Source organism: Neolamprologus multifasciatus, chromosome 19, assembly GCF_963576455.1.
Source record: "Neolamprologus multifasciatus chromosome 19, fNeoMul1.2, whole genome shotgun sequence".
In the NCBI taxonomy this organism is placed as follows: domain Eukaryota; kingdom Metazoa; phylum Chordata; class Actinopteri; order Cichliformes; family Cichlidae; genus Neolamprologus; species Neolamprologus multifasciatus.
In genome coordinates this window covers 2,088,128-2,111,731 of record NC_140457.1, presented here as the reverse complement: position 1 = coordinate 2,111,731, position 23,604 = coordinate 2,088,128, and the positions used below count along the sequence as shown (strand labels likewise).

The 23,604-nt window shown below is 42.7% G+C and overlaps 1 protein-coding gene across 6 annotated transcripts in view; it reads left to right on the top strand.

Annotated features, from left to right (window-relative positions):
- Positions 1–12: 12 nt before the first annotated feature.
- The window catches only part of dlgap2a (discs, large (Drosophila) homolog-associated protein 2a), a 188,481-nt gene continuing 164,889 nt past the window's right edge, over positions 13–23,604 (top strand). For 4 of the 6 annotated variants that reach the window (XM_085143735.1, XM_085143730.1, XM_085143731.1 and 1 more), the window contains exons 1-3: positions 13–274; positions 11,150–11,204; positions 11,571–11,618. In XM_085143735.1, coding sequence (XP_084999861.1) covers positions 257–274; positions 11,150–11,204; positions 11,571–11,618 — 121 coding nt within the window. In that variant the 5' untranslated portion in view covers positions 13–256. Of the gene's footprint in view, positions 275–11,149; positions 11,205–11,570; positions 11,619–23,604 lie in introns of those variants that run through there. The other 2 variants (XM_085143732.1, XM_085143729.1) reach the window with 2 other exon arrangements.

Genomic DNA, 23,604 nt, shown 5'->3' with positions numbered 1-23,604 from the left:
ACGTTTTTTTAATGTCCACTTTTATTCTTTCCAATGGGCTACAGCGCCCCCTGCGTTTGAAAGCTGTTATAACAGCGGCTTGGGCGTGCGCACACCAAGCCAGCTGTAGGACGGGGTGCAGGCGAGATGAGAATACTAAACAGGCGCCTCATGGCTCAGCATCAGCACCGGGCTGAGTTCAGATTTGCGCACCCATCAAACTTGGCTTGGGACCTCAGCATGTGAACGGGCGTTGCAGGAGGAGGATCCACCTAGAATGTCAGCTCTGAAAAAGGTATTTCCTCCCTCTCTCTCTCTTTTCTTAATCTTTCAGCACACATTGAAGTCATGAAATGTGACAATGTGCAGCATTCAAACGCGGCATACAGTCATCTTACAGTAAATGGGAAAATGTATGCAGTGGTGACAAATAGGTGTGTGTGTGTGAGCAGTTCAGTAGCAAGGTTTTCTTAGAAGTGTGGCGCTTTTAAGCGTCTGGCTTTCTTTCTTCTTCTTATTTTTAAAGTATATTAAGTGTCACAGCGCTGGTTTGTTTAATCATGACCACTGATTACAGTTGCCCAAGTATAATATGATTTCTGCATGCTTTGCATGTGGAGTCTGATCACCGCTCCTCTGCTATAGCTCTCGCATGTCATTCCACTTGCATTTATCCCTGAGGAGGCTTGCACGAAGAGCACTTCAGGCAGGAAAAGCTTAGGATAACTTCTCAAACGGATGTTGTGTCAGGTTTGATCTCAGCCAGACTCCTCCTTTTGTGCACTGTCACGTAGTACTGTATGTGCCATGCTGACTGCCGTCTCTGTGGGTGGATGAGCTTCACTGACTGTGTCTGACAGAGCCAAAGCAACTGGCAACCCTGAATGAGAGTGAAGCTCCAAAAAGCTTGCAAAAAATGAGCCAATGGATGAGTTTACTCTGTAGTAAATTATGCTGATTTAGGTAAACATGTTGCATAATTCCTTGCAGTGAACAACACACTGAATAGCACATAAACACCTCCTGCAAGCCTTCTTAATGAACAAGTAGTAAGAGGTGCAGGCTGCTCGTGGTGTAGCAGTCATCCTCTAACAGCGCTGGTCATGCTGAAAAAAGAACTTGCTAACTGCATGTTTGTGCAAAAAAAGAAGCTTGTCATCACTCTTGGTGTACATTGACAAATGATGCTGTTTAAGACTCAGTGCAGCCGCAAGTATCGACGTCTTAGCTCTGACAGATTCCACTGACTGAGCAGCACAAAAAGAAGGAAAGTTGTATAGGACGCCCGCTACGACGCTGCTGCTGAATCCATAGCAAATGCAGACTACTCAGCACGCGCTGTGAGTGACAAAGTGCTGGCTGCCAGCGCTCACATAGTCAGACATCATAATCACAGAGGTGCTAAAAATAGGGGGCCATGTTTATTGGAATGCTAAAGAAGCTCAATGGAGTCACTGCTGTTCGCACAAGTGGCTAAAAGTTTTACCTGGATACTCTTCGATGCTGCGCTCCTGCTCAATAATACAAAAGCACTTATTTTTAGACAGTAGCGGTCAGCTAGTCTTCCTTCAGTGACACAGCTTCGGTGAGACACTGATGTGTAAGATATAGAGCTGAAGGTCTGTGCATTGCATAGTATAGCAGGACATATGTGGAAAATGTGATTTCTGAATGTTTTATGTGGGGTCTTTGCAAACCGCCCCGTGTTCTCTCATTGAAAACAGCAAGCGGTCTGACACCAAGCTAACTGCATGAAATGCAAGTGTCAGTATCTGTTTGTGTGCAGATTTGCATGTGATCGCAGTATCTAACATAACCATATATCGTCTGTCCGTCCTGGCAGGTGGCAGATGAGAAATGTAAGGCCTGGACTGAAAAATGACGTGTCACTTCCCCACCTTTTACCCCGTTCACACCGCCACCTCTGCTTTACCCGGCGACAATTCAGCCCTTCGATGAGAGCTCGATGATTCACTGAGAAATCTTTGCTCATCCTAACAGGCGACTTCTCCACTTAAAAAGCAGGCTGCCTAATTAAAATCCACTGCCTGCATTTTTAAAAAGTAATTGGAAACTGACACTGTTTTCCTCCCAGAAGCACTTTGAATATTGAAGGTCGCTTTTTCTTTTTTCGCTTGCATGCACAAGCGTGCACTCGCTTCTGCGCCCACACAAAAGAGTGGCTCGTGTGGACTTTGGCTCCTTGGCAGCGACACGATAAGGCTCTCATAATCTATTTGAAGATGCAGCACAAACTTCAAACGTTGCATTTCTGCATGCAGCGATGTCATTTTGGTGAACGCGGAGGCAGAAGAGCAGCGATGAATGTAGACCAGTCTGACTGAAAGTAAACGTTGAAACATTCAGGAGGTTCTTTTCTTATTCATCCGCTCTCTGTGACCGATGTGTATCTGCATGTCCCTGCATTTTCTCTCACTTTAAGACTTTCTCTCACCAGCCCGTGCACACAAATCTAACTTCTTTTCATGTGTTTGCCTCAGTTTTTATACCTCAGTTCATTTTGTGAATGAAGCTGTAATAGTTCTGGCTTGAGTAGAGGGATGCAGAGTGAGTGCAGGGGACGGATGAGACGCTGCTTTATGAATATAAAACATGAGGCATGAGATCCAAGTGTGTGTGTGAGTCCTTGTGTCTGGGGAAGTCTGTGCATACCTGCAAACCAGCCGCAGTCATTTAATCACCTTTGTGCTGTGGTGGGATAACGCGTGCAGACGGGCGTCCCTGAATTCTCCCAGTGCTACTGTACCGACGTGTAGCCCTCAGGCATGGCGAGCCGGTGTCCTGAGTGACCTTTTCTCTCTGGCGGTAAATAGAAATAGTTTGATATCAGCACTGATGACGATTTCTAAAGGTTGTCCTTTGAGAGTTTGCTGAGCAGAGAGTCGAGCGGCTGTGTCTCTTGTCAGCTGTGCGCCTTTGAAACTCTTTGACTAGAGACAAAAGTAAATCATCTCATGCTCTAAATGGAATTATAAATATGACCTCTCGTGTCAACACTCTGTCAAAATATAAAATGTCACATTAATGCATGAGCATCACACCCATTTCAACTGGTCTCGCCTGTGGAGTGTGGAAGTCCCAGCTCTTTACAACCAAATCTTTATCGGGCCTTTTTTCACCGAGCAGTGAACTTGAATATATCAGCTGGAAAAAAGCAGCCGGCATTAATGAAGGACAATCAAGGCAGAGCGAGTTTTAACTGGGACAAAGTTTAAGGATTTTGATGAAGAGCCAGAAAAAGTTTCGTGCGGTGAAGCTGTTAGGATATGTTTCTAAACCCGGGCTGCTCGGATTTTCTTTTTAAGTTGCTTTGCTGTAAATACTCCAAACGCAGGTCTGCAGACAGAGCGAGACAGAGGAGCCGTGGATGCTGTAGGCTATCCGTGATTACTGTGCATCGTGTTGTTTTCACCTCTGGAGAGTTGTTCTCCAGGTGCTCGGTGCTTAAATGATAACTTAGTTTAGTCTGATGTTTACAATGAAATTTATAGTGTAAAGTAAAAGAAACATCTCATGTAAGTTAAGCTGGATCTAAAGTAAGCAGAAGCAAAGATGTAATCTTTGTTGTCAGATTAGTTTTATGATATTTTGGATGGCGTCTTTCTGTCGGGCTTTCTGACACCCACAGGCTGACTCTGTGCTTTTATGTCAGAAGTCTTTGTCATACATCTGCTCTTGTATACCGACTTATTTACATTTCACGTAAAGGTATCAAAGCCTGTTTTATATATCTATGTAAAGCTTTGTCCTTCATCTGAGCCTGCAAACGCATCCCTGCAGTTGGTGCCTGTTTTTCTGGCCCCGCCTTTTACTTTTCCTTTACACGTGTTCCTCTCTAACTTCACCCTGAAGAAGCAAAGTGAAGGTCGCTTTGCTGTAACAGTGCTTTATTGTTAATTTAACTGAAATATCTGAGTGTATGATATGATACATGTGATATCTACTGATGTGATCACAGGGAGCTTTTAACTATAATATTTACAGTTTCTACCATATCAGGCTTGTGTGGATAGAAGTGACTAAGTAACCTGCTAAATACATGAATTAACATAACTTGGCCATTTGTTAGGTGCTTGCTAGGCAACATGATGATGTCATGCATAATTCAAAGGTCATTATAGCTTGTTGGAAGGTGATTGTTGGACACATGCAGAGGAGGGTTGGTGGAGATATTAAACATGGAGCTGCAAGACAGGTGGAGAAGAGGAAGGCCTCAGAGAAGATTCATGGATGTGTTGAGGGATGACATGCAGAGTGTTGGTGTGCCAGAGATAGTGTGAGATGGAAGGAGGTGATCCACTGTGGCGACCCCTTAAGGGAGCAGCTGACGAGGGAGGTGACTGTTAGGCATAATGATGATGTAATAATGTCTGCTATAGATTAGGGCTGCCACGATTAGTCGACTAGTCACGATTACGTCGACTATCAAAACCGTCGACGACTAATTTAATAGTCGACGCGTCGTTTGAAGCTTTGTAAGATCACAAAAGACGCAGGAATAAGTAGTAGGATTTAAGAGTGTAATAACGGACTGAAACAGAAGATGGCAGCACTGCATGTACAAGGATGCCAGCTGACGTTAAACCCCGAAGAAGAAGAAGAAGCTGTGTCCCAGAATTCATAGCGCGGCCCTGCGCAGTTTCCAACAATGGCGGCAGCTGGTTAGTTTTAATATTACTCTTATTATTCTTTTTGGGTCACAAAATAAACGTTTAACATATTTTCAGGCGAGAATGTAGCTGTGTAAACCTCAAATATCTGCTCAGTTTATCAAGACACCACATATTTTCAAAAGCGCTCCAACGTTTTCGGAGACGTCTGTTACCCACTAGCTCGATAGCTAGCCGGGGGCTAGGCTCACTAGAGCCGTGAGAACACCGGACTCCTGGCTACTCAGGTTAAACATGATATATAAGTCACTTAGATAACTTAAAAATGTTATTGTTTGGCTTTTTTTAGTATTTTATTTGTTCCTGAGTAAATCGGTTTGGCTGAGATTAAAGTTATAGTTTTTACACAGCTGAATAAACATCAAGCAGACAGCTGATTATCAGAAGTGTGAGATGCTCGAGAATTTACTCCGGTGTCCTGTTATATTTTAGATAGCAAGGAGTTTATTAAACTTCACCGAAACAATCTGCATTAATGTCATTAAAATTTAATAAACTATCATTTTGTCTTTATTGTTAGTTAGCACAGACCTTAAACACTTAAAGCTGTAAGCTAATGCTAGTTATATAGCAGATGCATGCTGGTGCAATAAGCTGTACGTTTTACGTCCAATGGATGATGATCTGATTAGTCGACTAATCACAAAAATAATCAGTGACTAGTTGACTATCAAAATAATCGTTTGTGGCAGCCCTACTATAGATAAGAACCGTCAGAGGCAGACGATGCACCCGTGTGCCCAGTTTGGTAGCTCAGCTCCTGATGGTGTTGGACGAGTTTGTGGGCAAGCAAGCAGAGATATTCTGAACTGTGGTAAATCCTGTCTTAAACATATAATAACAACAAATAGATAATAATAATAGTAATAAATATATATATTATTATAATATAATAAGAATTATTACTAGCTCAACAAGAGGAAAATTATGTTTTATTTATGTATAATGAAATCTGATGTATCCTACCACCAATGATAAAAAACATCAGCAGAATGAATGATACTTTGTTCAAACAGCCGCACTCTCCTCTAATAAAACTATTGTTATAAAATGAATCGTTTCTGCTGAAGCTGCTGTGGATTCAGCTCTGTGACCTGACTTTATGTGTTGTTTACTTGGACTTCATTACACTGGAAGGAGTCTTAAATATGCTGCATGTTTGTGTGTGTCCTAAAAGCCACTGCTGGGAGGTGCAGACCTTATCATCTGCTCAGCCTGTGCACCGCTGCATTTAACCAGATGGAAAGCGAGCAGACAGTGTTCAGGCAGAGCTTTGAAATGGGCTGGAGTGAGTCTGCTTCCCGTCTATCTGCTCAGATCTCCATTAGCTCACCATGGGTTGCACTCTGTCCCTCAGCAGCAGGCGGCAAGATTTTCTGTTATATACTGCCACTTGTGATAACTGCCTGTACTAAAGGTAGTGAGTCTTGCAGCATTAGGTTAAGAGTAGTTCAGTGCTCTTTGACATGGTCAGCCTCAGATCACGAGCAGAAGAATGAAATGACAGTGGTGCACTGGAGCCTGACCTGTTTGGAGGCACGTACACCAGCCCGGTTCAGCCGCTGTGAGCTGACAGGTTGTAGGGTACAAGGCTCCCAGTGTGGAGGAGAGAAGTAGAAGTTCAGCAGTAAAGCTCAGACTTGTTTTGTCTGTGCAGGTTCTGAGTCATCCAGGTCACAGGCGAGATTAAGACTTGTTTAGGTCAACTTTTCTGATTTCAGAACTATACTTTTAGTCAATTATGAAGCTAGTTCACATCCTCTGTTCTCGTGACGTAGGCTCCATCAGCATCAGACAAACAATCTCCCAGATAAATGACGGTACTGTTAAGTCCTGGGGTCATTCACAGAGAGCTGATATCAAAGAAAAACGTTTCTCCACGGATGCTGGGTGGTGAGTGACTCACCTGAGTTACTTGATTGTTCATCTCAGTTAATGAGCATGCGTTTGGTTATTTCTCTCTTCTTCTGCCGCTGTCTCATCAGTGCTTTAACACTGTAAAGTGTGCCTTTGTAAGAGGAGGCACGTAGCTCTGTGTCTGCTTTGTGCTAGACGTGAAACTATATTTAAATCAACAAGCTTGAGGTTTAAAGAGAAGCTCTGTTTTTCCCATCATGCAGACATGAAAACAAACAGAAACCTCCCAAAACGAACAGATGCACAGTGTGTTTCTGTAGGAATGATGTCTATAAATTCACTCTTTTCTGTTATTATAACCTGATTATCTCGTGGAGTTTTAGATGCTTTTATGAAAAAAATGATCGAGTGAAAGCATCGACTGATTGTAGAGCTTAAATCTTCTCCACAGAGCTGGTTGTTATAAAAACTGAGCATGAACAATGTGGCCAATTGAGGCTTTTTATGTCTCAGTGGGCACTGAGGACTCATGCACAGGATTAGGCCTTCAGTCTTGAGGACAGCGTCTTTCCTCTGACTGAAGCAAGCTGTAAAACAAATGAAATAATTGATGTAACACGTGATTATAATTACCTGGCTTTTATCTAATTAAGGTTATTTTTATAATGCAGTCAGACCGGCTATTCAAACGTTTGTACGTTAGAAGGCAAGTCTGCTTTCCGAAACCTGATTATCGATTGTGTGTTTTTTGCAGCTGCCCCAGTTACACGTGTCCGCGGGATTGTTCTGGTGTGTAAATCTGTCTTTCTAAAACACAGAACATAAATCCTCTCTTGCGTTCATCTCAACACGAGCTTAAAAAGACAAACAAACAGATGCTTTACGCGTTTCGGTTTGTGAAATTCGATGACTTGCTTCCCGACTCCAATCCTTTTAAAGCGTAAATGAGAAGCGAGTACCAAGAGTGTCCCTGACAGCTTGTTTTCCAGCCTCCTCCACAGCGAGTCTCTGCCAGCCAGCTCCCAGCATTAGTTAAGTCTGTGCATCGTGCAGCTGTTTTGGGTAATGCAAACCAATAATTCTGTCATAATCTCTGCAGAGCTGTCCATTTATATCTGAACTTTCTTTCCCACTTTTACGTGCAGAACCTGGATTACGGAGACTGAGCTGAATATATGTTCAGCAGGACAAACTACAGTCGCATGTACACAGTAAAATAAGTGTCACGAGCAGTTTGTAAGTCCTGGATTTTAGGTTCTTTCCTGGTTTGCCAGTATTTCTTTTCCAGGTTATTCAGTTCTTGTTATTTTTTGTAGTGCTTCTGTAGGTTCTTATGATTTATTTGACAGCTTTATTCCTGTTAAAAGGGAGTTTTTCCTTCCCACTGTCACCAAAGTGCTGCTCATAGGGGGTCATATGATTGTTGGGTTTTTCTCTGTATCTATGAAGCGCCTTGAGGCAACTTTTGTTGTGATTTGGCGCTATATAAATAAAATTGAATTGAATTGAATTATTATTTGTGTCTGGTCTTTTATATCTTCCATTTTTTGTTGGATTCTCAGTTATTTTATTGTGTTTATTGTATACATTCTTGCAGTTTACCCAGCCTCCCGGTGTTTCCTGTGCATCGTCCCTCTTGTGTCTGTTGGGTTTGGATTTGCTTCCGTTGTCTGATTAGTTGCAGCTGCATTCCCTGCTGTTTCCCATCTCCTTAATTACCACGTGTGTTTATAGGCCTGTCACAGTTCTTTGATGAATCATCCATCATCTACAACGGGTAAAGTACGATCTGAACACGTCACCAATTTTCTAAGTAAATATATTTCTAAAGGTGATGTTGACGTTAAATTCTCACCAGATGTCTGTAACAACCCATCGAATCCACATCCATAGAAAAAAATCAAACCATAGATGTCCATGATTGAAGTTATGTGTTTGCACAAAAGGCTTTGTTGGTCAGCTTCCCCTCCTGTGAGGAGTAACGAGTCGCACACATTCAGCTCAGCTGTGATTTTTGGCTCCTCCTTCCACACAGTCTGCAGGTTGCTGCAGTTCTCCACTGATTTTCAGGTGGAGTCAGGTCAGGTGATCGGCTCGCCCATTTCAGCAGCTTTATTTTCATTTTTCTGTGTTCGGGATCACCGTCTTGCTGAAACATCCACCCTCGTTTCATCTTCATCATCCTGTTAGATGAAGCAGATTTTTAGTTTCCGTACACTTTTCCCTTCATCCTTCCTTCAATTAAACGCAGCGCTCAGTGCTGTATGCTGGGCACGATCTGATATCCTCGTGTTGGTGTTGTTCCCAGATCATCATACTAAAGGTTGTTCCAGGATCAACATTGCAAGTGACCAATCAGAATGTTGTGATGTCATACTTTTGCGACTTCGGGAAAAACTGGCGCAAAACAAAAAACTGTACTTAAGCTGTGAGAAATCGCCTTTGTCCGCCGATCAACGGACCCTAACCCTGACCTTAACCCTTTAATAAACGCTAAGCAGAATTGATATTGTCCTTGCAACATTGGAATTTCATAAATGCACGAATGGGTTGGTGCGCAAAAGAATAACGTCACAATAATGTGATTGGTCACTTGCAATGTTGAACCTGGAACAACATTTTCATGATGATCTGGGAACAACACCAACACGAGGATATCAGATCATCCGTATGCTGGAAAACAGCCGCTCACCATGATGTTCCCACCTCCAAGCTTTCCTGTTGGTGTTTTGGGGTGGTATTCAGCGCCCTTTCACCTTCAAACATTTTGCATCTAAATGTTCAGTTGTGCTCTCATCTGACCAGACTGATTCTCAGGCATGTCTAAAAGTTGTTCAGCAAACTTTAAACATGCTTTCCTTTCAGCAGTGGAGTCTTGTGTAGTGAGTGTGCGTACAGGCATGGTGGTTGAGTGTGTTACTTCTTCTTTTTACTTTGAAATAATTGTACCTGCTGACTGAGGTCTTCCTGTAGCCACAGGTGCTCCTGGACTCTCTTGATCACTCTGTTTGAAATCTTGCTGCTCGTGCTCGGTTTCAGGGGAATGATGTTCTTTTATGGCCCCAGCAGTGCTCACTGGAACCTTCAGTAGTTTAGAAACCAGTAACCGATGCCATCAGTGTGCTTTTTACCAATAAAGTTACAAAGATCTTGAGAGAGTTCGGTGGTTTTACCCATCATGGGATGTTTTTTGGTAATGAAACACCTGTTTTAAGGACTGAACCAGATTATAGTCATTTGCACTAAGTGGCAGGATTGTTATCTAATAGCTCAAAGAACTCACGATGTCCCTTCTTGTGTTCAGCACTTTCCTCTGTGCCATTTCTTATTTTTATCTATGGTTTCTTTTCATGTGTGGACTGCTGGAGTTGTTACTGACATTCAGTTTCATGATAACAGCACCTTTAGAAAATTGGTGTTCAATACTTATTCTGCTCACTGTATGTAAACCTCAGTTCTCACATGTTAACTGTTCATTTGTCTGTTTTTAAATAATTCGAAGAATCGCTGAACATTACAGTAATTTTGGTGTTGGTGGACTGGAAATGTTTATTTTTGGAGACACATGTTCAGGTTATTTCAGAAAGTAATGTTTTTGATTGAAAAATTAAAATTAAGTGTTTGTAATGATGCAGATAATTAGGGCTGAAGGGTTCGTTTCTATTTTTCAGGCTTTTCTCGCTTTTCTTCAAGTACCTTTATATATGCTCCCCATTTAATTAAAAAGAGCATTTATCTGATCTGGCTTGTTCAGTCCCAAAGCGGAGTGAAATAACTCTGCGAGACAAAGCAGCCCGAGATAGCGAGCGAGCGCAAATGTAAAGGGATGTTAACATAATGACAAGGAAAAAATAGAGCTGAAGAAATAAAGAAGAGGCCTGTCGACTGTTAAAGCCGTTTCAGGTAACAATCAGCCTGTCGGTCAGATGCAAAGACAAAGAGAGACTGATGGGACCTGCTGAGTCAAATCTCTGGGTTTGTTTACATTCAAGAGCTTTTTTGTTTCCGGATAGAAATCGTGCAATAATAATGCCTGTAATGATATTCAGTGTCGCAGCTGAACAAAGCTGCTATCATCACAAAACCCAGTGATTTTTCAGGTCTGCACACAAACGATTCAGCAGCGTTTCCCAAGAACAAAACGGTCTCTGACAGAGGACGGGAGACGATAGCAAAACATTCAAAGTTCAGATAAAATCTGAATCCATTAAATTTGTGGTGAATCCTCACAGAATAGATTGTTGGCATAAATTATTGATTAGATAACCGCCTCGGGCTTTGGAGCAATCTAATAATTGGCTGTTGTATAGCAATGGCTGCTAAAACTTTGTGGAACAGATGTCGATGGAGCAGAGCCACTCTTTACCTGAATGTTTCTGCACCTCCACTGTTGACTCAGGGCTTAACATGAACCTCCCACAGTTTGCAGAAAGGTTGCAGATAAAGGTGGGAGCTGCTCCTTCTGATGCTGATGATGTGAGAGATGGGTATCTGTTGCTTCTCTGTGATTGTGGGTCTCAGCATGGCTCGGTGCATTTCCGCTGAGCCCCGAGTTGTTTATCTGCTTTAAGCTGCTGTGATATTAACGTTTTTCCATCTCTTCTTCTCTTGTTTCCTGGAAGGTGTTGCCAGGCATACTGCAGAAGCATTGCTGTATCTTACCAGACAGGAACGCAGGTAAGGACCTAACAGATGTCCCCCTCTCCACTCATGACACCACTCACACACAGGCTGAGGTAGAAGGCGAGAGCCAGTCTGTGAGAGTAATGAGCAGGCTGTGATCCCGGGAATGGAGACTCAGCGGGGGGGTCGTATTTGTCTGCGTGCTCTACATCTCGGAGCTGACCGTGTTTCTCACATAGTGCTGACCTGACCTCCCTGTTTGCTCACTTTATCCTTCTTACATTAAATTATTCTCACTGCTACCTTTAGCAACATGAACATGTCAGATCTGATGGGGTCTCTGTGGATTAACTTTCTCTACCTACATGCCTGAGGTTGTTGGAACGTGTGATGGTGACGGGCTTCTTCACATCGTTGCAGGTGTGAAGAGGTTGCTGATGAAATTGAAGAGCAGGGAGATATACTCAGGTACCTGGCCGCAGCTTTCACAATAATGACTTTTCTTCTACCTCTGTGCGTTTTTCCTTTGGCAGCTCCGCCACCGCATGCACATGGGCTCCCGCACCATCCATCCCACTAACAAAAGCTCGTTAGTGCTACTCTGATGTGAATTTATCAGCGGCGTGGACATTTTGACACGTTAACATCAACTCCCTCGGCTGTTATGCACTTTGTGCCTTCTCTTTGTTTGACACATGGCTCGAAAGCTACCTGCCCGACTTTTCAAGGTGGGACACGCGTGCTTAAGAGTAGAGCGAGGGCACGGCAACCTCGGGGAAAGAGAGACCTGGCAACGTACAAGTTTCAGCTGATCGCTGTGAGTGATTTGTCACAGCGTGAAATTAATGTTTGATGGTCCATATAGGCAAGATTATCTGCAGTTAAGCAGATCAGGAAGTTTACAAACCTGTAAACCACTAGTTGTAGTTTTATTCTGAGCATAAATGTTCCGCTCTCATCCACAGGATCTCCTCGCTCAAAGGATGCCAGATAGGTGATGCTTGCAGGCGTGTGGCAGCCCTCTTTTTATATTAGGGAAATGTTTTTTAAAGAGTCCACGTCTTAATAAGTTGCTGTTAGTTGCTTGCAATCCCCCGTGAATATGGAGGACCGCCGGGCTATGCGCTGGTCTTAGAACAAGGTGTTCTGACAGAGTGAGCACACATTAACCCTTTAAAACCGGTCAGAGCTGCACGCTCTGTTTTGCGTAACTATTTTTAAATCCCGGTAGCTCTGCAACCACGTGAGCTAGCGCAATAATTTTTTTGCATATGAAACCGGAGGAGTTGTACTTACATCTTATGCCATCAGCTTGTCCTCGGTCACAGTTTCCTTCCACATATAACTTTGCAAAAACTGCATAAAAAGCACTTGCAGCAACAAAAACATAATATTCCAGAAACACGCTTTGCCGATCCGATCAGCTGTTTGTAACACTTCCTACATTGGATTAGACGTCAGAAACCGGAAGTGACGTCATTTTCGCGGAATTGTAGTTTTTTACCATCAGGGCCTCATGAGCCTATACTGGTGTTTTTAAAAGTTATGTTTGACTTTATGACTTTCTGTGTGGTTTCTGGGATGCTTAGGACTCATATTGCACTGCTGGAAATAGTTTATTTTGATGCATATGCTGCTTTTTTGCAAATTTGTATTAAAATATTTATTTTCGTTTTTCCTGCAGTGTATAAAAATTGGTGTATTTCAAAAATAAAACTATGAAGACACTCAAAATAAATTTCCTGTGGTGGGAAACTAGTTTGTGCAACTTTTTCGTATTTACAGTTTTGAGGGATAAGCCTCTTAAATTTCTCTAACTAGAAATATATGTTAAAAAATCAAAAGCGATTTTCAATTTTTTTGTACTTTATTGCACTTTTTTGCAATTTATGTAATTACTATGCACTTAATGCAGACATATTATTAAAATCTGGGCTGTAATGGTTGTATTGATGTATAGCAACTTGAAATGCTCCCAAAAATGGCTCCACAGCATGTAAACATATAATATAAGCTCTGGCGGACTTGGTTCTATGGTAGGTCTTAAAGGGTTAAAATAACCGTATTAACATGGATATCTCTGAAAGCTTTCCACTGAGGGTTGCAGAGACACTTGTCTGGGATACAGAGTTTATTTCATGATGTTTGCATCTGTGTTTGTGTATCTATAGTTCCTTGACAGCAGTATTACTTCCCCCCACAAACTCCATTTCATAAAAAACACAAAACAAAATGCACACAGAAAAAAAGTCATTGCTTTTCTCTGCAAATGTCTTCGTTCTGAAAGATGGCGCTGTCAAGAAGACACCGTGCAGAGCGCTTCTCCTGAATCCTCGGCGGCGCCACATCAACAAACCTCTGATTTTCTGAGAAGCACCAAAGTTCACCGATCAGCCACAGGTTCCATCTCAAATACGAGTCGGAGCTTTTGCAGATTGTCTACCTTGGCATCCTGTTTCCATGGCAACACAGGGTGCCAGTAGGCGATACTGTATTTCGTCATCTCTCTAGCGACAGGTCGACGTAGTGTTAGTGCGATTGCATATGCGAAACAGATGGCATAAATTAATACAGGCAGTGAGTGAGGACGCTCTCCAGCGAGCTCGTCCGTGCTGAGTCGGGCCGCCTGAGGAGCAGCGTGAGTGGAAACACTCGGTGGAGGGCTTGGATAGGAGAGCACAGAGTAAGAAGGGCGACTGTTTCGAGGAGGAAGTAATGCCCATAAAAAGACTGATATCTCCAACACAGATGCTGCACTGCGAGTGTGTATGTGTGTTTTCGTGTCCTGGTGCACGCGCTCAGCTCTGGTGTACTTCACTGAGCGAGCGGCGCCCTCTCCTGGGCGGTTTCACTCCACCTCGTCCTCAGAAACACTTCTCATCTGTCCCCGGCTTCTGCTCGGTAGAAGCTGGAAGGATGAGGCTTATCGTAATCTTAGAGTCTCACTGTTATCAGCGTGTCCCTCTGCTCCTGCAGCTCTCCATAAGCAGCACTCAGCATTTCTATGCCACACATTCACAGTTTGTCCTATTTATAGACATTAATTAGCGTGAGACTGTTTCACCATTCATACCTGTACTCCTATTATCATCTCGTACTATCCCAGGTTTAAAGACACTTGCCAATTCGTACTCTGGCATTGCAACTAAAAGCTCCATATTTGACTTTAGCAACTGGTACATAAACTGGTTCAATCTTCACGTCCACTGAAGGAGTTTTAGGATGATTTTGTTGTAGATGGCATGTTTACGCGGTCTTGCATTGCTCTCGCTTTTCTCTCTTTTGCAAACATTTCACAATCACTGAGGTTTGTGCAAAGCTTTCTGTCTGGGAAGCCCGTCTAATCAGAATCAGAAACTTTATTGATCCTTAGGGGAAATTATTTTTCATTGCAGTGCTCCATTATAAACAAACATTAACAAAGACAGACAATACACTAAGAATAGAATATATACAGGCATATATATACATAAAAGTCACAACACACAAACAGCCTTTGCAGTGTTTGGACACTTAATGTTTTGCATTCATTCATATTTAGTTTCCCCGAGCTTCACGAGACTCTAACAGTGTCATGGGCTGGGTCGTGTGACCCAGTGTTTGAGTTTTATGTCTTTTTGTATCCATGTTTGATCGAGTTAATTTCTAGGTGGCTATTTAGTATTTTATTTCTTAGTTGTTTCATGTCTGTGTGGTTATGTTAAGTTCATGTCATGATTTATCTTCATGTCTCTGGGTTTCCTGTTTTATTTTGAAAGAGTCTGGTGGTCTTTGTTCACTGCATTTAGGTTTACTCTCCCCTGTAATTATGTTTCATTCTAGTCAGCTGTGTCCTCGTGTGTCTCCACTTCCCCTGATCACCTCATGTGTGTATTTAGTCCTCAGTCTTGCTGTGTTCAGCGTCGTCTGTGTTCTCACCTCCATGTTTTCACGGTCAGTCTTTGCAGTGATCATCAGTGTTGGGAAGGTTACTTTTAAAATGTATTCCATTACAGATTACAGAATACATGTCCCAAAATGTATTCTGTAACGTATTCCGTTACGTTACTCAATGAGAGTAACGTATTCTGAATACTTTGGATTACTTAATATATTATCATGCTGTTTACAACTACATGAATGTACTATTGCTGTGATTTATTACTGTTACTGAAGGTCCGCGGCTCCGAACCGTAGTAAAGGGACCTCTGGCTAATACGGTGGGTTCTGTGTCGGCTCGTAGCTGAAAACTAGCTTTACTTTGTTGTCTGGGTCAACTTTGCTAGCAGAGACAGAGAGAGGCGTTGAAAGGCTGCTCCAACAGAACTTATTGTTTCAGAGGAAAACACGAACACGGTGTACAGTCGAGTCTTAATAGCTTACTTACAGCTGGGCTCGTCAGGCTCTCTTCTTGGCTGCAGTGGTTATTATTATATTTACATGCTTCCAGCTCCTGTTTCTGCTCGATGACAGCTCGTACTTTTCCTTTTTCTCCCTCCCTCGCTCACAGACACATAACGTGTATGGCAGTCCATTCTCCCTGCAGCACGGACTACACTGCCCATGATGCTACATTCTTTAGAGCTATACCTGTAGCATTCTGCCTGTTAGCTTAGCACAACAACAACAAAAAGGCCTCTCTCACCCAGGAAACACGCAGAGAGAGAGCGTCACCCTGTAACCATGGCAACCGTAACGCTGCCACCTGGAACAACAGAACGTAGCTGTCAAACAAAACCCAAACAGTCCTGACCCGCCACAATATGAAACAGGGAAGTACCGCCGTGTAATCCATTTATTTCAACAAAGTAACTGTATTCTAAATACCACCTTTTTAAACGGTAACTGTAACGGAATACAGTTACTCATATTTTGTATTTTAAATACGTAACGGCGGTACATGTATTCCGTTACTCCCCAACACTGCTGATCATCATAGTCTCTGAGTCTTCTTAGTTTGTCACAGTATTAGTTTCCCCAGTTTAGTTATAGTCTAGTTTAGTCACCTATCCCTGCTTTGTTTGTACACTTTGTCTTCAGCCATAATAAAGGCTTTCTGTTCAGTTCACTCCCATCTACTCACTTGTGTACGCACCTGGGTCCATCACACACACCACCGCACGGCCTGTCTGTGCAGACCGTGACAAACAGTCACACACACAGAAACACACATTTTCACTACTCATCCTCAGTTTTCACCCAAAGTCTTCTGCATTTTATTAGTAGAAAATTAGCTGTTAATAATAGTAATAAATATTCCTACATATAGACGTGCACTTACCTTATTAAACACTATTTTAAATGCATGCATTGATAGCAGTGATGCAAACAAGCCCATCATATTTTGTATGAGAACAGTGAGGGAAATCATTGTTATCATGGCATGTATGAAACAGACTTTACAGCAGGTGTTATGTTGAGATGGAAAACATGTATGAGTGATGTACGGTCGTCTACCAATCGGAAGGTTGAAGGATCGATTTCCCAGCTATACTGAACCCTGATGCATCTGTCAGAGTGTGGATGTGTGTTCAAATATCAGACTAAGTACAAGAGAGATGAAGACAAACAGCAGCTGTATGAATGTGTGTGCGATTGGGTGCTTTGGACTCAAGATGTTATTCGATTGGCAGATACGTTTCTAAAGCAGTAAATTCATGTGTACACTTGAAATTGGGCACATTTCAAGTTCAAGCTATCTGCGCCGCATGAGAAGTTTCTGATGCGTCTCCGTCTAAAACAGCTAAAGTCCCTGAACTGCATGAGCTGATAGCATTGCTCTTTATGTGAGTCGCAGCATGTCCATCTTAATGCTTCCTGTCCCGCCTGAGCTTCTCCGTCCTGCTGTGAGTCTCACTGACACCAGCGTGAATCAGCAGCCGCTCTGTTAGCTTCCGTAATTAACGGGCGGGCTGTCCCTTCCCTGTTTTCCTAAATGCGCGCACACACACACACACACTGGACACATGGTGTCCTTCAACACACTTTATCAATCTGCAGCAAAGCGAGACAACGAGGGAGAGCCCGTCTCCTGCTCTCAGATACCTCGATGGCAGGTCTGTATATCACACCTGCTCATCAGAAGGAAAAAAATCCAATACTGCATTTTGAAAGGAGCTAATAAGTGAATGTGTGTGCATGTGCACATGTTTAGACATCTTTCTGAGCACAAAAGTAGCATGCTAACAAAACGCCCGTCACACAACTTTGAAGGCTCAAAATGTGATTTTAGTGTCAGGGTTACATTTAGGTTTAGGCTGAGGGTTAGAGTAGCTCGGGAAAGCATTGTGTCAATGAGATGTCCTCACTAAGATATGAAAGTGCATGTGCTGGAGGACATCAGCAGCTTTCTGTTGCCTGCTAAACTCTCAGCTGCTATAGATTATTCAACCCGATTCTTTGATCCCCGTGATGGAAGAGAGAAAACCCGACTCAGAGGTCGAAACATTTCTAATTCTTTATTCATTCATCCTCGGGAAGAGAGAGCTCTGCACAGCCCAAAGCCAGTTGCAGAATCTGACATTAGAAGCTAAAAATGTCTCATAGGTGTTATTTTGGTACTTTACACGTCACACAGCCTCGATACAAACAACTCCTTATATGTTACTAGTTCCTGTTTTTATTTGTATGCTTGCACAGCTCTACACTAACTTCCTGTTTTCCAGTCTGGCTGATTAGTCTGTGAGTCACACTGGCCTTGCTTTACGAGCCTTTATTACTAAAATACATAAAACAATATAATCAGAAAATAAGAACTAAAATATGTTTATTCCTTAACAAGATGATAATGAGTCCTACACTATCTCCCCTCCTCAGCTTTTCCCACTTTCTACTGTTAGTCCGTACCCTCGACATTCACCGCCTCCTCTGCACTCCCCCCACCACTGAACTGTTACAGGAGTAGACTGTAGCTCCTGGCATCGTCCTCCAGGTCTGTGCAGCACGTTGATCATAAACAAATGTGACACAGAAACATAATGTATTAGAGGGAAACTGGCTCCACTGTTTGGTCTCCCACGAGGTGTCAGATCAAAGTAGGACATGCTGGTCGAGTTGAATATTCATTATGCAAACTCTGAATTTAAGTTTCTGTGAGTTCAGGAACATTTCAGTTTTTTGTGGTCAAGATGCCGTTCAGCTGTGTGTGTGTGTGTGTGTGTGTGTGTGTGTGTGTGTGCTGAATGCACATTATAGAAACGTGTTCGTAACAGCAACAGGGCGATTGCTTCTGGTGTTGAATATTTACAGACGACTTCATGCTGCTTGTGCTGGCAGTTGTCACCTCACATATTGGAGCTCATTAACTTCCTCTTCACCCTGGCATCAGCTCACACAGTCACCAGGAAGTGGCCACTAGGTGACCCTGCAGACTGTGCACAGGCACACTTGCAGATTCTTTAAAGGATCTCAAAGAAAATCAGTAAAAATCCCAAACTGTGCTGGCAGAAGCTTCTTCCAGCTGTTACTACTCACCTCTCCTTAACTGTGTGAGGAACTGCGAGCCAAAAACCTGACTGTTGGCTGCACTGAAGTGCATGTCTGTCACAAGCTAAGCACGACGATCGCTGTGACTATGGGACTGGATTTGCAGACCGTAATTAGATTATTTTTCTAATCTAATAAAAGATAAATATATAAAAATGTTGACTATTCAGAACCTCTCGTGTTTGCACAACATGCACATGGTGGAAAAAAAATACTATTTGCTGTGTCATTGGACAGTGTTGCACTCTCGGTGTGCAGCTGTGTGCAGCCCACTTACCTGGCATGAATGTGTTTCAGTGCTGCATCTGTCTGTGGGGACTCCTGTCATTGAATTGTATAGTATATGACTGGAGGACAGCTGGTCTCCGTGGACTGTCTGTCTCAGCTTGTCCCTGACATAATGAGCAAGCTGGGAGAAAGCTTTGATTTAACGCCGAGTGCTCACTTCCAGCTTGCTCGTTAATGGATGAATGACGGTGGCAGGAAGTGAAGGAAGTGGGAGGTTCTCCCTGTTTCTGTTTCTGTGCGGACAAACCTTTAATTCCTTTTAATAAACTCTCCTTCCTCCTTTGCCTTTTTAATCAGAAGTCACACACATAATCATAGTTTATGACTCACAAACAGACAATCAGTTCACAGCTTTATTCTAACTAATGGGAGACGTAGAGCTGTCGACTCTATCCAGACACTCAGTTAGACCTTTAACTCTGCTCTGGTTGCTCTGTAAGACGGGAGCATCTCATACCTGCTGAAGCTGAATGAACTGAATAATTAAGCATAAAACAAATGAGACTACTGATACTTTGATGCTGCATTAGCAATCATTGCATGCTTAATGTGCAGATAGCATGCCAAATACTGTATATGCAGGAAGAAAGAAAGAAATTTTAGGAAAAGCTGCCGCCTACTTCCTGCATGTTTCCGTGGAATAGCTTGAGAAAAGATTGGGGTCACACGGTGACAGAGGGGTGATTGTAAAAGCTTATCAGAAATCTGTGTAGTGCTTGACCAGATAGATCATCCGAAGAAAGTCGGCCAGAGTCTGTGTGTGCACGGAGGCGATAGTGAGAAGCAGCTTCAAGCCGCCAGGCTGGGCTCTAATGAAACGTTTCACAGCATGTGTTCAGCATCCCTGTCTGTCTGTGCAGCTCTCTCCTCAGTGGAGTCTCTGATTATGTGCAGGTTTCCTATTGGCTGGCATTTTAAAATAATACAGACCTAGAGTTGGTACTTCCTCTCTGCTGTTTGCAATCGTTTTCTCTCTAGCTGAGTTTAAAGGTTCACTGTTGACACTGAAAAAAGGTCGTTCATCAAATTAATCGACTCAATTATTTACTTAGTGCAACATAATGCAGTTTTTTTTTTTGCTACACTAACAATATTATAGAAAGTGTAATAATTACTTTCATCATAATTTATTATTTTCTAGCTGACATAGATTAATTTAAATGATTAAATCACGTTTTATTATTTCTCCACTTGACTCTAACCAAACCCGTGACCCTTGGTTAGCAGAACCTAACAAGATTTATGTAAAAGACTCTTTCCTGATCATTTTAAAACACATTGTGGGGCAGAAGCAGAGCCTGCTTAATGTAGCTGAGATGAGAAATATTCAAAGACTGTACATAAAAGATAAACACAACTAGTCTTGACTGTCAGTTTATGGCAGCATTTTTTATTTTCACCAAAATGAGAAACCATGCATACATATACACACGGAGACGACCATCCATCCCTATGCTGTGCTATCTGCATCCTGCGAGGTGGGACCTCCATGGATCAGACTTGTTTATCCAACATGTCACAGATTGTTCGATTGAATTGAAAAGTGGGACTTTGGAGGCCAAGTCAACATCTCAGACTTGTTGTTGTGCACCTCAAACCATTTTTGCTTTTTGTCAGGGCACATTATCCTGCTGAGAGGCCCACATCAGTGAATACTGTTTCCACGAAAGGGTGTACGTGGTCTGTAACAGTGCTTAGGTAGGCGGTATGTGTCAACCTGACATCCACGTTGATGGCAGGACCCAAAGTTTCCCAGCAGAACATTGATTAAAGCATCATTCACTTTCTTCCCATAGTGCATCCTGGTACCAGGTGTTCCCACCTTCTTCTGTTGCTCCGTGGTCCGGTTCTGATGTTTACATGCCCACTGATGACATTTTCGGCACTCGACAGCTGTCAGCATGGGCACAGTGACTGGTCTGCCCCATGCACAGCACACTGTGGTGCTCTGTGTAATCTGACCTTTCTGTCAGAACCAGCACGAACTTGTTCTGCAGTTTAAGCTACAGAAGTTCATCTGTTGGATCAGACAACAGGGCCAAGCCTTTGCTCCCCATGCACATCAGTTAGCCCAGGCTGCCCATGACCCTGCTGCTGGTTCACCACTGTTCACTGTTCCATGTGTGGTAGATACTGGGAACACCCCACATAGTCGTCTGCCCATCACAATCTCAGATCACTCAAATCCTTGCGTCACCCATTTTTCCTGCTTCCAAAACACCAGCTTTGAGGATATAATCTTCACTAATATATCCCACCTGCTAACAGGTGCCCTGGTGAAGAGATGATCAGTGTTACTGGTCATAATTTTGTGTCTGATCAGTGTAAATACATATTGGAAAGATGTAATCTACCTCAGACAGAATACCAGTCACAGAAAGATGGACTCACATCATTACCTGCAGCTGATTTAAAACCAATGGTTAAGCTCTTATATCGTCTCTTTGACTCTACATGGAAACACATTTTACAAGATGAACATTGTTCTGCATTAGTGTCATGGCTGCGTGCAGGATGAAGGACCCAACATGTAGGACTCAGAAACAGGGAGTAACTTAGTAACTAACCTAAATTCTGGAAACTCTTAAAAACAATAAAAGTTACAAAAACAAATCAAAACCTCAAATGCTGGAAACAGGAACCAGAAGCTAACAGGCACACGCTAGGAAAAACCAACTAGAACGTGACGAGAGAGCACACAGCGAGTGCGACACGACACCGAGCAGTAGGAAGATGTTGCACACTTGGATTAAAATGAATTGAAACCAGTTTGGCTTTGAGTTCGCCTTTACTGTATCTGCAAATATATATGTAGACATAGCTCAACGTTACACACTTTGCAGTCTCACACAACTCTTATAGGTGCCCTGCCTTATGGTTAGTGGCTCGGCTTATTTACTCCCGCTAGAGCTGCTCATTTTAAGGGATACTCCCTCTTGTGGTGTAACGGAGGAATAACTACCCTTCCTGCACTATGTCATTTTTGGAGACTGGGGCACATTATTTTACAACAATACATATTTGAACAATCAGACCCAACTGACATTAATGACACAGACGAGACGGGGAGAGTGAAACAGAACACATAGACATGAGACCTGGACCTTCAAAGTAAAACAGGAAATACAACAGGCACACACAGACACCAGCTTAACACTAACACATCAGACATGGCAACAGGGAAGGAACATGTGGGCAGGTGAAGGGACGCAGGCTAGACACAGAACAGAGGGAGCTTAAATAATAAACAGAACAAGGCAACAAGCATGAACCTGAAACATAAGATGATAATAATCAAAACCAAAACCACTGAGACTGGGAAACTACTTTCTTTTATATACCGTGTGTGGTATAATTCCTGAAAGCAGAGACAGAAAACAAAGACATTTTGATGAACTTCCTCTTTACAGCACAAACTGAGCTGTAGCCTAGAAAGTTGAACGCCACAACATCCAGATGGGACTGTAAATATTCTGCCAGTTACTTTGTCATTCAGGGTTTATGCCTTGAACAGCTGCCTCGTTCAGCCTTAGATGAAAACCGAAAATCACCGTTTGTGCTTTCCACCTCTATTTCTGTCTCTTTGGTTCCCCTGTTGCCCGTCTTGTTGTTGTACCCAATGTTCCGAACACGTTTCTCCCACTGCTGCAATTACACCAAAGCAACGCCATCCATTTCAGCCCTCATCATTAGCACAGCGGCTACGCTGAATAGATGGCACTCGTTTGGCAGGCCGGAGCTCCCGGACACCTGACGAGCGAGTCTAACCGAGCTCCACCTGTTTGTCTGAACCTGCTGCAGGCAAACGCTTGTATTTCTCCTGTTTATTTTTTGCACAGTGTGTTTTATTAGTCTCGTCTCTTTGCATTCATCAGCGCTTGTCTCTCTTTGCTGATGTGCGTGTGCAACCATCGCCAGCGCTCTAGAATAAGTGAATTATTAAAGCTACACGGGTCGATGTCACTGCAAACATTTGTCTCACCGTGTGCTCTGTCAGGCGTTCAGGTACTCATAACTCACTCTATTAACTTCTACCCAAAGAAACATTTTCTCTGCCTGTCGGCCACCATTCTTATCTTTCTGCTTTTTACCACAGTTCAAATTACATTTTTTTTTGTGCTGTTGCTGTGACAAATAGCAGTGACCGCAACATCGGTTTGTTTTCAGAGGACACACATTATGTGTGGAGGAGTTGTAGCCAGCGGGCGTGAACTGGCTGCGAGCTGTGATTTGATTATCAGCCACAACAAATAGAAGGCAGGAAGTCAAATAGCAACACCTTACACAGTTCTGACCTCAATTCTGTGGTGTGTATTAAAAATAAACGAGTGAAGAATTGAATATAGATTAACTTTTGTGTTACCAAATAGAACAACTTTGCTTTTGTTTGGTTTCTTCTATTGTTCTTTCTTTTGGGATATAATGTAGATAGAAATGTCGTGCCATCCAGTAGTTAATGCTCTTTGGTCTCTCGTTTTGTAACAGACCATCAGTACTGCAGTTGTAGCAAATTATTTTTGAACATTTATCTTCTTCTGCTTCCTTTAGAGTTCTCCACAGCAGGTCATCCTCCTCTGTCACACCAACCCTCTACATGTCCTGCTTCACTACATCCGTGAATCTTTTCTCTTCCTGGTTTTGTTATAAAATGTTTCTAATTGTATATGAAACACGTTTTTGTCCATCAATAAAGTTCAGGTTG